Raw genomic sequence first — 15692 nt, 5'->3', positions numbered from 1 at the left:
AGTGAGGATCTTTGTAGATTTCGGGGGAGAGGGCTGCGCTCCATTGTTCACTCCGGACCAATCAGGGTTTGCCCATTTCCTTACAGCCAATCTCCCGTCACCCCCGCCTTCCACCGAACCCACCCCGCCCTTCAGCCCCCAGGTCCCCGTCACCTCCTCCGCATCCCCCACGGTTCTGGGGAAGCTTCGTGACGCCACAGGTCCCGCCTCCAGCTCCGGCCCGGGGCGAGTGCGTGCTGACGTCATGCTGCGTGCGGGCCGGTGCGGAATCGCTCCTTCAACTCCGCGGGGCAGGAGGAGTTAGTTAGCAAAGAGCCGAGGCTGGGCGCGCGACCTTCGTCCTTCTGCCCCTGGCCGCACGCTTTGCGCACATCTCTTTTCTGCATGGTGGATATTATTTTTCATTATCCTTTTCTGGGTACTATGGGGGATCATTCCAAGAGTAAGTCTTTCTGTGTGTGTGTATGCGTGTGCGCGCGCGTGCTTAATATGCAGTATTTCTAATGCAGAAGAATGTTTAGCGGATTCTACAAGTGGCTTCTATTTGACAGGACACTGGGAGAGAAAAAACAAAACGAATGCGTTTTCCTGCGGGACCACTTTTCCTTCGGAATCCTGTTGTTTTCGTTTATAATTAAACACTTTTTCTTGAGCCTGCTAGGCTGACCTCAGGCTGTGAAATCTGCTTCTGTTTTGCGCTAAGGTTTGATTTAAGGATGAGGGGGGTTTTGTTTGCTTGCTTGTCTTTCGGTCCTTCAAGTGAGGAAGATTTCTTTATGTTGATCTCGGATATTTAGACTGAGAAATGTCAAAGAGGATGAGCGGAGACTCCACTTAAAGCTGATGTGTCTGTGTTGGGATAGAAGGGAGTCGCTGTGAGAGGGAGGGTTCGGACGGAAATGCCGGCACATCACCATTCAGTATCGATGCGGTGGCGTCGGTAGGGCTTAAATGTCTATTTACTCTTTCTTCTCACTGACGTGTTAGCTTTTAGTTACAAGATATATCGATAAAATGACTATGTTCAAGTGAATGTAATAGAGAGAAAATTGGGGTGGGGTGGGGTGTGACAAAAAGCCCTCGCAAATTCAGAAGATTTTGTTTTTTTCGTTTCCAATTGTCTGGACCTTTACGAAGCCCATTTCCTCTTCCTTGTGGCTGTAATTCTTAAAAGAGCGAGAGCGCGAGCGGTTTGGGTTGGGGCTGGAGCGGCCTCGGCTGAGGTCCGGGCAGCCAGGCCTGACGCGGGCCCCGCGTCCTTCCCTGGCAGAGAAGCCCGGGACGGCCATGTGCGTGGGCTGCGGGAGTCAGATCCACGACCAGTTTATCCTGCGGGTGTCGCCCGACCTCGAGTGGCACGCAGCCTGCCTCAAGTGCGCCGAGTGCAGCCAGTACCTTGACGAGACGTGCACGTGCTTCGTGAGAGACGGGAAGACCTACTGCAAGCGGGACTATGTCAGGTGAGGTCCCAGGGAGCCCGGGATCAACCACCGCCCGCTGGGGCTCGGGCTCGGTCTCAGGGTTGACGGGCTGCCCGTACGCCCCCGCGCGGAGAGAAGGCCGCCCCCATCCCGAACGCACGCCGCTGCCACCTCCTAGCCTGGGAACCCTACAAGGGCCGGTCCCCGCAGCCTCCCTTGGGCCACAAAGTGTCCTGGGCGTGCGTGCGCGTAGCCGATCCGGCTCGGGAGGCGAGGCCGGTCGCAGGCCCCGCGCTGACAGCGGCCGCGCCGTGGGCCCGCAGGCTCTTCGGCATCAAGTGCGCCAAGTGCCAGGTGGGCTTCAGCAGCAGCGATCTGGTGATGCGGGCGCGGGACAGCGTGTACCACATCGAGTGCTTCCGCTGCTCTGTGTGCAGCCGCCAGCTGCTGCCCGGCGACGAGTTCTCGTTGAGGGAGCACGAGCTGCTCTGCCGCGCGGACCACGGCCTCCTGCTCGAGCGCGCCGCGGCCGGCAGCCCGCGCAGCCCTGGACCGCTCCCCGGCGCCCGCGGCCTGCATCTGCCAGGTAAGCCGAGCGCGCCCGGCCCTAAGCCGCCAGCGCGGGTGTGAATGTTTGTGTGTGTATGTTCCTAGGGGGGGATGGTTGTGCTCGGACGAAAAGTTGTCACTTGGGTATATTTCCGTTTGCAGAGGATTGTAGGGTTTTCTGGGTGAGTGCAGAACTGTGTGCTAGGAGCCAGGCTGAGTTGTGTGTTCGTGTGTGCCGGGGGAAAATTGCGTGTGGGTAAACGTGAGCTGGGATTGTGTGTGTATGAATGTGTGAGGGTAAGGAATTGTGGAGAATTGTGTTCTCTGTGATCAGGAATATGTAGGACATGGTACTAGGAGCAGGAAGGTGAATGACGACAGGGAATCCGAAGTGGTGACTTTGTCTAAGGGACTTGTGTTGGGAATTTCAAGCAGTGTGTATGTTGGCAGAGAGGAAAGATAGGTTTGCCTGGGGGTATGCATGTAGAGTACAGCTCCCGGCCTAGAGCTGGGCTCAGCCAGCCAGAAGCCCACCCGTAAAGACAGCTCTGAAGGCTGACCACCCAACAAAGATCGAGAGTCTGCATTTGTGTTTTGAGGCCCAGTTTGATGAACAACTTAACCAAACGTTTCTCGGTGGGGAAAGGGTAGAGGCACAGTGGACTCAGGGATCATTGAAAACACCTTCGGAGATGCCCTGGGTCCTAGTCAGAAGATGCCAGAAAGGAGTGTGTGTGGGGTATTACCAGGTAGGGATGGTGCCCCTGTCTGAGCAGTTACCAGCAAGTAGCCACAGACCTGAGGCACCTACCTCTAGACCAGGCTGAGCCTCTGGGTGCTGTGTGATCTTGAAGTGCTCCCTACTCTCTCTGGTCCTCCCTTTACTCCCCTATAGAATGAGGAAATTGGGCTAGATTGGTTATTTGTAAATATTTATCTAGACCTAGAGATGCCTGGAAGGGGATAGAAATGGAAACAGTGCGGCATATATCTAAGCGTATGTAGACCTGGGTCAGATTGGGGTGTGAAACAGGATGAAGCCAGTGTTGAGTGAACCCTGGTCTCGACTGGCTCCCTTTTGTTTGTTGCGGGTTGTGGGCAGTGGGAGTCAGATCCTGCATACCCAATTCTTCTCAACGTGGGGTTGAGAGAACCCAATGGCTAAGTAAGGAGAGGGCCAGCGGCTGCGCGGAGGCCGGGAGGGTGGCCGCTGGTCCAGGGAACCTGGAACCTTGAGGGAGGAGACCCGGGGGACCGAGGCCCAAGGGCTGGCGGGAAGGAACCGTTCCAGGCCCTGGAGGCCCACCCGAGCCCCAGGCCGGGTCTTCACGACACGCTGCCCGGTCCTAGAGGCCTCTGAATCAGAGAGAAGGGCTCGTGGGGAGCGGGAGGCAAGCGTCCTAATCCCGACGCAGCGCGGCGCTCAGGGTCCGCGTGGGTCTCCTTCCCCCTCCTGAGTCCCTGGCGCGCCTCCTCCCTCTTCCTCTGAAACGCCGACTTCTTCCGGAGGGCTTACCTCGTCCCGCCGGGCCCATGCTGGCATTCCTAGGGTCTGGTAAGTGGAGGAGGCACAGCCGGGAGCCGCCACTCTCGTCCAACACAGGCCTAGCTCAGACCTCCCACGCCCTGCTTGCGCGGCAGGAGATTGCTGCGGGGAGCCCTTCGGGGAACTGGGGAAGGGACAAAAATACACACCTTTCTCTGGGTAGGGCGAACAGATGGCAAGGGAGGCAATTGAACAATAAAGCGAAATAAAGGGAATAAAAGTGAAACGAAATCGGGTCTTAGAGGACTCGGCCGCCGCGAGGCGGGCGCGGGGAGGGTGGGTGGCGGCCCCTCGCACACCTCTGGCTCCCTTGCAGACCCGGGGTCCGGCCGGCAGCCCTCGCTGCGCCCGCATGTGCACAAACAGACGGAGAAGACAACCCGCGTGCGGACCGTGCTCAACGAGAAGCAGCTGCACACTCTGCGGACGTGCTACGCCGCCAACCCACGGCCCGACGCGCTCATGAAGGAGCAGCTGGTGGAGATGACCGGCCTGAGCCCGCGAGTCATCCGAGTCTGGTTCCAGAACAAGCGTTGCAAGGATAAGAAGAAATCCATCCTTATGAAGCAGCTGCAGCAGCAGCAGCACAACGACAAGACGGTGTGGGACAGGGTGCTGGAGAATCGGATCGGGTGGGGCCTCGGGTTCTCGCCGCGCCGTCTAGGTGCCGTTTTTTGGGCCGGCTCGCGGGAGATCCAGGGGGAACTGGACTCTCCAGATAGCTTGTGTTTGTGCTTGCAAGGCTTACCTTGGGGTTGAAGCCTCCTTAATTATTGTATTTGAAATCAGGTCTTCTTGTCCCAGCGGCAGACCTGAGTCGGGGTCCATGGCCCATCTGGGAGCCCAAGGCGGCATGGTAGTGCCGCGCCCGCTAGTCGGGGCGGGTTGTGTCCTTTCGGCTTGACTCTGAACACTTTCCCTTTACAAACCTGGAGAGGGAGGAGAACGCAGGCCTCGCTGTCGTTCCCTTGCCCCGTAGGCTTCCAGCACTGAGGCTTATGGTTGCGGTTTTCAGGCTCGGGGCAACTCCAATGGGGAAGGAGGACTCACTGTGCTGCGGACAAGTGTACACCTCCCCCAGATCGTTTCAGGCTCCAAATCGCGTGCCAGTGCCTGGAGCCCCAGTCTCAAAGGCGGTGGGAAACGCAAGATCTAACTCGAGCTTCCCCCACCCCCACTTCTGCTTGTCCCGCAGAGCCTCCAGGGACTGACCGGGACGCCCCTGGTTGCGGGCAGCCCCATCCGCCACGAGAGCGCGGTGCAGGGCAGCGCTGTCGAGGTGCAGACGTACCAACCGCCCTGGAAAGCGCTCAGCGAGTTCGCCCTCCAGAGTGACCTGGACCAACCCGCCTTCCAGCAGCTGGTGAGGCCTTGCCCTACATGCCCGGACCTCAGGATTCCTGGGGAGGTGGGGTGGATTTGGCCACTTAGCCAAGATGAAAGGGGTGGGGGTTTCTCAAGGGGTGAGGAGCCGGACAACCCTAAGAGGGGCTGGGGGGGGGGCGCTGTGGGGTGAGTAGCTGCAACCGCACCCGGCCGGTAATTCTCCCTAAACCAGGTCTCCTTGGATTAACTGCTCGCAGGAGAGGTCGAGGGATTAACCAACCCGAGTTCACCCCACCCCCCATACCTCTGCGTGCGCTTGGGGACCTGGCCGACTTCAACGGCCTGCTCCCAGCCGGCGGCTTGTCCCAGGGGATACCCCCCGACTCGGAGCAGGCGGCTCGGGAAAACCAGCTTGGGCGCGTCTTCACCCGCTCCTTCCCGGTGTCTCCACTGCCCCAGGTCTCCTTCTCCGAGTCTGGCTCCCTAGGCAACTCCTCCGGCAGCGACGTGACCTCCCTGTCATCGCAGCTCCCGGACACCCCCAACAGCATGGTGCCGAGTCCCGTGGAAACGTGAGGGGGACCCTTCCCCGCCAGCCCGCGGACCTCGCATGCTCCCTGCATGAGACTCACCCATGCTCAGGCCATTCCAGCTCCGAAAACTCTCTCGCCTTTGTAATTATTATTATTTAAAGAGAGAGGACTGAGAGAAGCGGCTGGGACAGCCCAACGCGCCGAGACGAAACCTGCTTTTACCAGACTTCAGAGCCCTGCTCCGAGGACTTTTATTTTTACAAAACCAGAATTTGGGATTTACTAGCGTTATCTCTGCCCTCTCCTCTCCCTCGCTTCGCGGGGCCGCTGCCGCTGGGTTTCCACGCCCCCTGCCCACGCACCCACCTCGGCGTGGAGAACGCGCAGAGCAGGTCCCGCGCAGATCCCGCCCAGAGCTCGCCCATGCGGCGTCTGCCCCAACCCGGCCCTGAGCTCCTAGGCGGATTTGCCCGGGCTCTAACAGGGAAGAGGATGGGGATAATCCAAAGGAACAGACACTCCATCCCCCAAATCGCATGATTGCTGGAAAAAAAGTAGAACCGAAACTTTCCTTGAAAATGTTTTAAATTATCAGTCGACGGAGGACAGAGTGTGTGAGCCTTTGCCGAACAATACGTAAGTTATTGTTATTTATTGTGAGATCAATCAGTTCATAGTGGGACAAATATTTTGATCTTAATAAAAAAATAATAACCCGATGCGATGCTGCTGCTGTGTGCTGTTAGCGCAGCGAGAGGGCTGGACGAACGTAGGTTGGGGGTTGGGACTTAATTCAACGAAAATAAGGCTCCTCGGATTAGGAGGCCCAGGACCCGAGCAGGGCCCACCGCTCGTGCCCGCGCCTCGCGCACCGCTGGCCCGCGTGCTTCCTTGCCGCCGGGGGCGGGCCCGGCGGGGATTGGGCGCCACCTGGGGGGCGGGGCTGGGCCCCTGCGCTCCGTGCGTCCCGTGCGGTCCCGCGAGGCCCGGCCAACTGCAGGAGCACCGAGGCCGTCCCGGAAGCCGGCGCGCTCCTGCTCGCCCCCTACCCCGGCGTTTCAGCGCAGAAGCCCGCGGCGCGGGTAAGGCGACCCGGTTCGGGCGGGAAACCTGCGATGCTCCAATGGCGGCCGTTCGGCTCGCGAGGGCGAGTCGTTCCCTCTCAGCCTTGTCTCAGCTCCTGGAGCAGGACCCAGCCTGGCGGCCCTCAAGGCCCGGGCCTGGACCCTCGCTCCATTTTCCGCCGGTGCACTCGGACCCTTCCTGCGCGTCTCTTCCCGTCTGTCTGGGGTCCCGAACCCCTACACCCCGGCGCCTCGCCGGCCTGCCTGACACCGCGGCCCTGTCGCCGAGCTGCACGGCCCCGGGGCGAACAGGGGGCCGTGACGGCTCATCCTCGCCACTGTCCCCAGAGTGGATGCGCGACGTGATCAATCTCGAAGCATTTATTAATTCCCCCGTCTAGACAGAGGAGAAGGCCGGGCGGCGGCTCCTTATCTGCATTTGGCATCACCTGCAAGCGATACACTGAAGGAGCCACAACAAGCCCCCGCTAGGATCGCGGCTGCCAGGGAAAATAAGTCCACCCAGAACCAGTCTGGCGTGTCCTTGGTTTATTTTCTTTGCAGACCCGAAATGCAGCGGGCGGGGGATGGCTCGGGTGGGAGGGGGCTGGGAATGGCCCCTGGATATGCCGTGCCCAGGTCACTTGGTGTGACATTTCAAACCCCTGCGACTTGTTTTCTTGAAAACTGGCTTTAGTGATCGCAGGAAATAACCAAGAGAGATACTGAATCTCCAGCAGGCCCCCGGGCAAGCACAAAAAAACCGGGAGGCTCAGGTTTTACCCTTCACAAATATTTAACCCTTTGGCAGCCTGGGACAGTGCTTTTCATAGACCAGCCTTTCCTTGGTAGACTCAGGAAGCTGCCAGCCTACCAGTCAATCCACTGCTCTTGAAGAATCTCTGGCATTGTCTTTCCGTTTGTTTGTCTTGAGTTAAAAGACCAAGTATCCTTTGTCCAGGATTTGTTTTGAAAGAGGGCAACGCCCTAACTGAGTAAGGGATAGTTGTCATCTTTGCTCAGGTAGTGTCTGGTAAGGAAAAATGTGTCTGAGAGGCAGCTGTGGTCGCCGGATAGAGGACGTGCCTTCTCTTAAGAAGCCATGTGCTGCTTGGATAGCCGGAGGCCACTGTAGGTTTTTCAGCAGAGCTGATGGCAGGATTCATCAGCGGTTCCTCCACTTCCCCCGGTTAGAGATGGAAGGCTGGGAGCTGGCTGGCAATTATTGAAAGAAAATGGGAGGAGGTGGGAAAATCGGGCCACATTTATATTTTACTTCCTGAAAGTCAAGGTGATGCGAGCACAAAAATTAAAGAGAACATTCCCCTTCAGGATTTAGGAAATGGTGCTGCAAACTTAGAGATAAGGGAAGAGATATGTAGGGCTAATGAGGACCAGCTTTACCTCTTGAGTGCCCAGAAACGGTTTTAATAATCAGGGTTAGGTTCTTTGAGGCTTCGTTCCCTTAACTTAGACCATTCCCTCCCAAACAGAAATCTAGATACTTCCTTTTACCTTCTGGCTGGCCATTGGGTAGGAGGCTAAACTCCCAAGAAATCTTACTTTGGAAAACTTTTGATTTATCTGGAATATAGGGTTTTGCCATTTTTAAAAAGGAAATAACAGGTTCTTGAATTTTAAAAATTCATTAATGGTTGTTAATTAGCTTTGCAATTTTGCTTTTGACAGACTGCAGCATTTTTAATGCTACAAATGGAAACACCTGCCTATCTAATTACAGTCATCTCTTCCCTTTCCATAGATCAAAAATCTAACTCCTCTTTTCTTATATTCATATGAGTGTGTCTGTTTCTGAATGTTGGGAAATTACTCAGGTCAAAGTGGTTACTATGTGTTAGGATGCCTTTATCTATCTGTATTGCTGTATAAAACATCGCAAGCTCCTCTCCTGGTTTGTTGCTGACCACCCAAAGGGGCACATCGTTTTCCATGTGGATTTCCAGCAAAAGGGTTTGACTTTGAAGCCTTATTACAGCGGTCCCTGGTGAGGTGTCAGATCTATGGTTGGTTAGTACATTAATAAATATCAGTTTTAGTGGTTCCCAGGTCATCTTTAAACATCTCATGCAATACAGTAGGGATTTCTTTATAAATTAAATTACCTGTAACTATTACAAGTGTTTTATTTTATGCTTACTGAACTTCTAAAATGAGATACCCAGTTGTGTAGTAAAAAAGCCAGTTCAATCAAAGAGGCCAGAGATGGGAAGCCGTAGTTAGTTATTTAACAGATTCACTTTAGAATAAGGTTTTCTCAGATTTATCTAATAATTTGAATAGCTCTATGTAATTGAGGCAGGGAAGGGATTCCCAGAGATGGAAAAGTTTATGGCTATTATACCACAAATTTAATACATATTGAAAGGCTCCATAATTCTGGGAAATTCAGTCCCTGTGGCAGTATTCCCACTGAACTTTAATTTTTAATGGGTTGTGGAACAGAAATCAACTTTTCAGTGTTGACTGTGGAATAGCTTAAAGCTTAGTTTTGTCAGAGCAGCAAACTGGATTTAAACGAGACATAGTCTAAGATTGTTTTCTAGAAAATGTGAGATTCTGCTGTGGTGGTGGTGGGGCATAAATTGGCACACATTGTTAGCTGTGTTTTCCCATACAAGTGTTCACCAAAGAGAGCAAGAGAATTAGCTGAATAGCAGCGTACTGGAGAGAGAAAACAATGAATGAGTAATAAACTATTTGCAGAGAAGTTTCCAATGGAGTTGTGATGAAAGCAGGAAATTCAGAGAGTTTATTAAGCTGATGCAGGGAAGATTAGAGGCTTTTAAATATGGGTCTGATTGATGTAAAGGTAAACTTTCTTCAAGATACTGGGATTCAGTGCAAAAGCGAGGATTGTGTGACCAATTACAGACTAGCACCTTGTTGATGGAGACAGTGCATGGAAGATGCAGATAAATGGAGCTAGACTGAGAGCAGTAATGGGAGAAAGGGCACAAAGAAATACTCCATTGGGATCCAGATGTGGAGTTGGGTATGGAGTGGTTCAATTTATAAAGCAAGTTTGGCGCCTGGCAGAAATCGTGCCTAGAAAGGCTGGAGTGCTAGGTGAGTCCATCTTTTGGATCAGGACACGGCCTGGTCAAGAAGGTCTGCGGCTGGTGGGGGAGTGGGTCCGGGAGGGAGCGGAGGGGCAGGAGTTCAGGAAGGCTGAGAGTTTCCCAGTGGGAAACAGGATATTTAAGGGGATGGTTTCAGTGTGGAAGGCAGGAGAACCTAGTGTTCAGAGCATGGGAGCAGGGAGAGGGAAGTGGAAGAAGAGGGACGGTGAGGAGTAATCCCTTACCAGATTACTGAGACCCAAGAATTTAGAAAGCGTGGCAAGGAGCTCTGGAAGAAATGGCCCAGGTGGTTTTCCCAGCAGGGGAAGGAAGGAAAAGATTGGAGAGGAGGCGAGGTTCGGACCTAGGTTCAACAGGGGCCAGGTTCAGGGTTCAGGGTCACAGCGCCCCCGACTGCCGGGAGGGAGGAAGAGACTCCGGAACTCAGCAGGAAGCTGCGGCTCCTACATCCTGCTGGGCGTCCTGGGTGACAGCCCTGTAGAGCTCCCGGGAAAGGGAGCTGCCGCCTAGAGCGGGACATTCGGTTGGGCAACGGCGTGGGGCGTTCAAACGTCGCTGCCCACCGGCCTCTGGGGGCTTTTTCCTATTTGGCTCAAATTTGAGCCCTAACCCCGGGGAAAAGTCGCATCGTCAGCTTTGCAGGCTGGACCTAGCAGAGGCTTTTCGCTTCGGCCCAGCGGGTCCTCCTGTGGCCCCTGAGCCTCGGGAGACCCGGGAAGAGGCCCCCTCCCCGGGAGAAAGCCAGTGGGTGACACTCGTCCCTGCAGATTTGAACAAGATGTGTCTGCACTCACCTGCGCGCCGCACTTTCTCATCACAGGAGAGTTTAGAAGTCGTAAAACCCAGGGGAGTTAGAGCTTAAATCACTCCGGCCGAAGAAACGAGCATTAAAGGAAGGAACTTGAGACCTACAGACACCGCGCGGGTCGGGAGTCACCCAGGAGCCCCTAGGCGCGATCCTCGCAGACTCCCCAGCCGGGTGGAGCCGGGTTTGTCAGTCAAACCCTCTCTCCTCCCGGACTAGGGGGCCAAATGAGACCATTCAATTAAATGTTTTAATTGCGAATTCTGGTACGGTTTCTGGAAGGTTAATCACAGCTGTCTCAATTATTTATGGCCTTTTGGCAAATTTCCGACCAGATAAGAAGTATATTCTATTGTGAAGCGTCTTGCAGGAAATCTTACAAATATTTGATTATTCCTTTCAGCTACAAGGGTTCTGCGTCCACGCCCCAAGACGCGCGGGGCCGGCGGGATTCGGGAACTCCTCCCCGGGTCGGGGCGCTCCGGGCGGCGGCGGGTCGCTGAAGAAGCCGGCGGCGGACACCTGGGGCCCCAGCCCTCGGCCTCCCGGGTCGCCCCCCTCAGCCCGGCCGCGGCTCGAAGGGTTTCTGCGCGACCGCGGCGGGACTCCTGGGTCCGGCATCCGCGGCCTCGTCGCCTCCCAAGCCTTGGGAGCCGGCTTCGCCGAGGCGGGAGGGGCTTCCCGAGAGCCAGGCCCCCCGGCCCGGGGCTGGCGGCCCCCCGGCTTGGAGTCCGGCCAGGCGGCGGCCCCGCAACCATTGCACGGAAACGGCGGGCGGGTCGGGAGCATAGAGCGCACTGGGATGCGCTCGTTCTTTTTTTTGTTTTGTTTTGAAATTGAATCTCTTTATTTTTTGTTTGCAAAAAAGTAAAAACAGCATATACGTAGCTCGGCAGCATTGTGAGTCTCCAAAGAGAAGTGTCCTGAACACTAGGTAGGTAATTTTGCTTTTAAAAAGCCGATGAAAGTTGTATTTTCAACCCCCACCCCCGTCCCTCGTCTTGAATCTGATACATATTCAGAGCAAATTTTTTCCGACCAGATTTTTTCTTGGTAATGTTTGATCCTTATCTGACAGAAATTATTGCCGATGTCACTCAGTGAACGGCTTAGCACCGACCGTCGGCTTAAGGTGGAGAAACAATGAGAACAAGGATGAAAAAGTCAGCATTTCCGGGCGGACGCTCCGCACGTTCTGCTGGGAGCGGCGCACAGGCGTAGTTACAACTTTTATTCAGAGCCGCTGTGAGCTGTCTGTTTTGCTTTTACTTCGGCGCTGCTTCATTTCAGTTATTTGAGAAAATACTTCGGGGTGATTCACTGTGGTTGATCTTTTTGGATCACTAATTTTTACTCTGGAGAATAATTTCAGTTCAGCGATGCTATTTCTATAGGAGGCTCTTAGAATTGGCTACTAGGCAAGTTTAGGCAGATCAACGAATACGATGCTCTAAATTCAAGTACCCCCCCCCCCCGAACATATTATGTAATTAGGATGTAAAAGTGTCATGAACATCTTTTACTCCAAACCTTAAAAAGGGAAATTTACAGCAGGTTAACTTTTAGTATATCTTTAATTAAGAGACTTCCGGAGTTGGAGTTAACATTTTTCTTTCAAATCTGTATTGCCCTAACAAGAAAAGTCACCATTGGAAACAGTATAAGTTATTTTATTACAAGAACAAAACGGACTTGCTAATTTTATATCTAATTTCACCCATATTACAAATGCAAAGTATATATTATCATAGGGTGTAAGTTACCAAACTCCAAAATGTTGTGCATAAATGAAGTAAACTCAACTTACAGAATTAGAACATGAAAGTATCTACATTCATTATAAATAGTGCAAAGTATGTACCATATCTACACAGTATAAAATGTGAAAATGAATTCCTCAAGGAACAGTTATAATGTTAGAACAATTAAAAATGTTAATGAGGGTACTCAAATACAGAACCAACCAAAACATTTATTTTTTCTCTTTTTTTAAGAAAAACTGTCGAGCTTCTTCCCAGGCCTGCTGAGGAAATCTGTTAGCCAGCTCAAGATAATCTTGGGAGCCAAGGCGTTTTCCTGAGAGGAAAAAAAGTTAAATTAAAAAGAGTTACATTCTTCAGTGTTTAAGAAATGAAAATTATTTTGATACCTGAGTATAAATGGAGACATACACTTCATCTAAACTATGATGCAAGTTTAAGTAAACAAGGTAATTGTATCTATCCATAGTATAAAATATATATATAGTATATTAATCACAATCTATTTTGTGCTTCTAACCTATTCAGACATTAACCCCTATATAAAACATTATGAAAAACATTGTTTTTGGACTCCAGAGTAAGAAGATAATGGGAAAATAAGTCTGGTGAATGAAATGATAGTCATATATTCCATCCTTAAGTTAGCCTTGAAAGGGTAAATCTGTATGTAGACTTGACATTTGTTTTCTAAAATAGTATATTTAATTTAAAACATGATTTTAGCTTAAGCATAACTTTAAAAACGCCCCAGTCTGGCATTCAGTTACCTAACAAAGCACAGGAAACTCTCAGGAGATTTACTGGATATTGAAGCAAACAATCTCATGGCCGGTCAGTCATCCAGCAGCATTTGAAAACCATTCTTCCTCAGCAGTTAGAAGTGGTGCTACCAGGAGCTGCTTTATACTTGAACTTAGAGGTTCACCTGGGCATTGAACTCAAAACATCCTGAAACATTTTATGGGGACTTAATCTAAGCAAAAGGGGACAGATGTCCAAGGTGCAAACTGGTAACATAGTGAGGCATCACTATTTTTAAAAATCAAGTAAGCGTATTATAAGCTATCACCAATATAGTGATTTTTTTTTCTGAACAGAGTAGAGGACAATTCCCCACTTGCTGTTCTGTTGATTAATCCCATTGTAATCGGGGAAAGCATGAAAGTCAGAGAAGATGGTCCCTTGGAAAGAAAGTTGAAACCAACAGCCAGAGGCAGCCCCAGGGACTCTGCCCAACAAACAGACAGCAAATGGTCACTCATTCTTACATCAGAAGAAAGAGGAAGAAAAAAGAATGTCTGTACTTCTTATTGGCAAAAAAACTGCCGTACAATTAAAAATAAATACATTAGAAGAAGACTTTTCTAGGCATTTTTGTAAATTCAAAATTTAGAAAATTGTTTTGTAAGAAATAGTAACAAATTATGCTAGTCTCCAACAGCTTAGAAAAAAAAGACAGTGACTGAGTTAGGGCAGAAGTGAACTTGCAAACTAAATCTAGCTTAGACAAATGGTACCAACTATAATGTTGTCTTGAATTTCTAAAAAGGGGCATAGCTTTCTGTTTACTTCTCTGAGTGTCTGAGCCAATAAAACATGACATTTTTTCATGATATTGTTACAATTTTAGTTATATTCTCTTTTATGTACTTTTCAACACCTGCCAACTATAAATAACACATGTGTGTTTGGGAGTCTCACACACACACGCATGCACGCACGCACACCATGGTGACCTCGCTTCTCCCCCAGGTAAGCGCTACTGGGTGGGTGCCCTAGAGGGTCCTGCTGGGAGTAGACCTCTGGCCACTTTAAAGACCATCAAACTAATGGAAGAATTGGGGAAAATCTAGATTAAGGTCTCATTAATCAGAGATGCTGTCACGACAGCCAGACAAAGAGCAACTTGTACTTCTCAATTACGTGTGGGTAGCAGAATATTTCAAAAAGTAAAAATGCACTTTAAAATTCTATGTCTCAGCTCTGATCACAGGCAACACCTCAGCATGCTACAGGGAAGAAAAAAGAGCTTGTAAATCTTTTGGCCCCCAAACTCTGCTCATCTGATGTCTTCTTCTTCGTGTAAAACAATTTTACACTTTTTATTTTCAATAAAAAATTCAAGTACTTGAATTTAGGGGGACATATGGGCTACTATCAATGACAGTTTTATTCTGAACGTGGACAGGGAACCAAACCTATGTAATTTCAGCATTTATGTGAGTAATGCAGGCCAATATTAATGATCTGATTGTCTCTTGTATTACAAAGTGGCTCTTCAGTAATTATTCACCATTTATTATATCTTGCAAGAGGTGAGTATAAATTATATAAAGATGTTTTGTGCTTTTCTTTTACTTCCATAGATTTCTCTGTATATTCTGATGCACTCATGCTTGATGACAAAATCAATTTCTTTATTCCCTGAAATATACCTCGTATCTGAATCACAAATATTTTTGGTGATGTAATAAATGCATTTCTCTAACATTTCCAGAGGGTAGAGTGAGAAATGTCCAGCTAACGAACACATAACATTTAACTTCAATAGAGACGTACCTTTGGGTTGATAAGACTGGTTATCTGCCTGACCTGGAGTCTGTGCAAAATCCTGTGTGAGACAAGAAAAATGTTTTTATACCAATGCCATGAACAGAGAATTTTGCTAAGAGTGGCTTTAAAAATGCTTCTGAATTCCGAGACAACGATTTCTGCATGAATACTTTGGAGTCCAAACATAAAAGCTGAAGAAACTGGTGTTATGTAGTTCAGATTATCATACATTAAAATCAAATAGTGATGACTCACATCTTGCTAAGTATCACCAGGGGCCAGGTTGTTGCCTCCTGTGGAAACTACAAGTTTGTTTTATAGCTTACAAACTAAATGCTTAGCCAAAACTGTCTTAAAATATTGACAGATATTTAATATTTTTTAAAAGTACAACTATAAAAGCACTTAAATATTCTGCAGCTAAATCTTTTAATTGAAGTATAGTTGACATACGATACGTTAATTCACAGTGTGCATAGTGATTCCAAATTCACATACATTTTGAAACGGTCACCACGGTATATCTAGTTACCATCTGTCACTGTACAAAGTTATTAAATATTATTGACTATGCTGTATGCTACATCCCCATGACTTTTTACTTTATAGCTGTAAGTCTGTACCTCTTAATTCCCTTCACCTTTTTCATATACTCCCCACCCGCCTATCCCAACCACTGGTTTGTTCTCTGTATCGGTGAGTCTGTCTCTGTTCTGTTCTGTTTGTTCGTTTATTTTGTTTTTTTTAGATGCCACATGTAAGTGAAATCATATGGTAGTTGTCTTTTTCTGACTGCACTTAGCAAAATACCCTTTAGGACCATCTATTCTGCAGGTGAATCTTAAAGTTTAGGAATTTTACTTTTAGATGGAACATAAATGTCATCTATAATACATAAATTTTCAGACACCTAGGACGAGCTACTAGCTCCTATTTTTAATGTAATTTTTAATAACTATTAATAATCTAACACAGGAACCTTGCAGAACCATTTTATAAACTAAAATCCAATGCGTATTCATTCCCTTGAG

General features: G+C 49.9%; 2 protein-coding genes across 5 annotated transcripts in view; one reads left to right on the top strand and one right to left on the bottom strand.

Moving 5' to 3' along the window:
• Positions 1–270: 270 nt before the first annotated feature.
• On the top strand, positions 271–6096 carry ISL2 (ISL LIM homeobox 2). The gene is made up of 6 exons (XM_032469071.1): positions 271–442; positions 1271–1460; positions 1745–2007; positions 3833–4116; positions 4712–4879; positions 5302–6096. Exons 1-6 carry the CDS (start codon positions 385–387, stop codon positions 5416–5418), a joined length of 1080 nt encoding a protein of 359 aa, XP_032324962.1. The 5' UTR covers positions 271–384; the 3' UTR covers positions 5419–6096.
• A 5804-nt stretch (positions 6097–11900) lies between these two features.
• Positions 11901–15692, bottom strand: part of SCAPER (S-phase cyclin A associated protein in the ER) — a 258505-nt gene continuing 254713 nt past the window's right edge. For all 4 annotated transcript variants that reach the window (XM_032469107.1, XM_032469110.1, XM_032469109.1 and 1 more), the window contains 2 exons: positions 14668–14719; positions 11901–12421 (listed from right to left, as the gene is read on the bottom strand). In XM_032469107.1, coding sequence (XP_032324998.1) covers positions 12318–12421; positions 14668–14719 — 156 coding nt within the window. In that variant the 3' untranslated portion in view covers positions 11901–12317. The remainder of the gene's footprint in view (positions 12422–14667; positions 14720–15692) is intronic.

Source organism: Camelus ferus, chromosome 27 (assembly GCF_009834535.1).
Source record: "Camelus ferus isolate YT-003-E chromosome 27, BCGSAC_Cfer_1.0, whole genome shotgun sequence".
Taxonomy (NCBI): Eukaryota; Metazoa; Chordata; class Mammalia; order Artiodactyla; family Camelidae; genus Camelus; species Camelus ferus.
The sequence above is the reverse complement of the archived record's forward strand: the minus strand, read 5'-3'. Positions and strand labels throughout refer to the sequence as shown.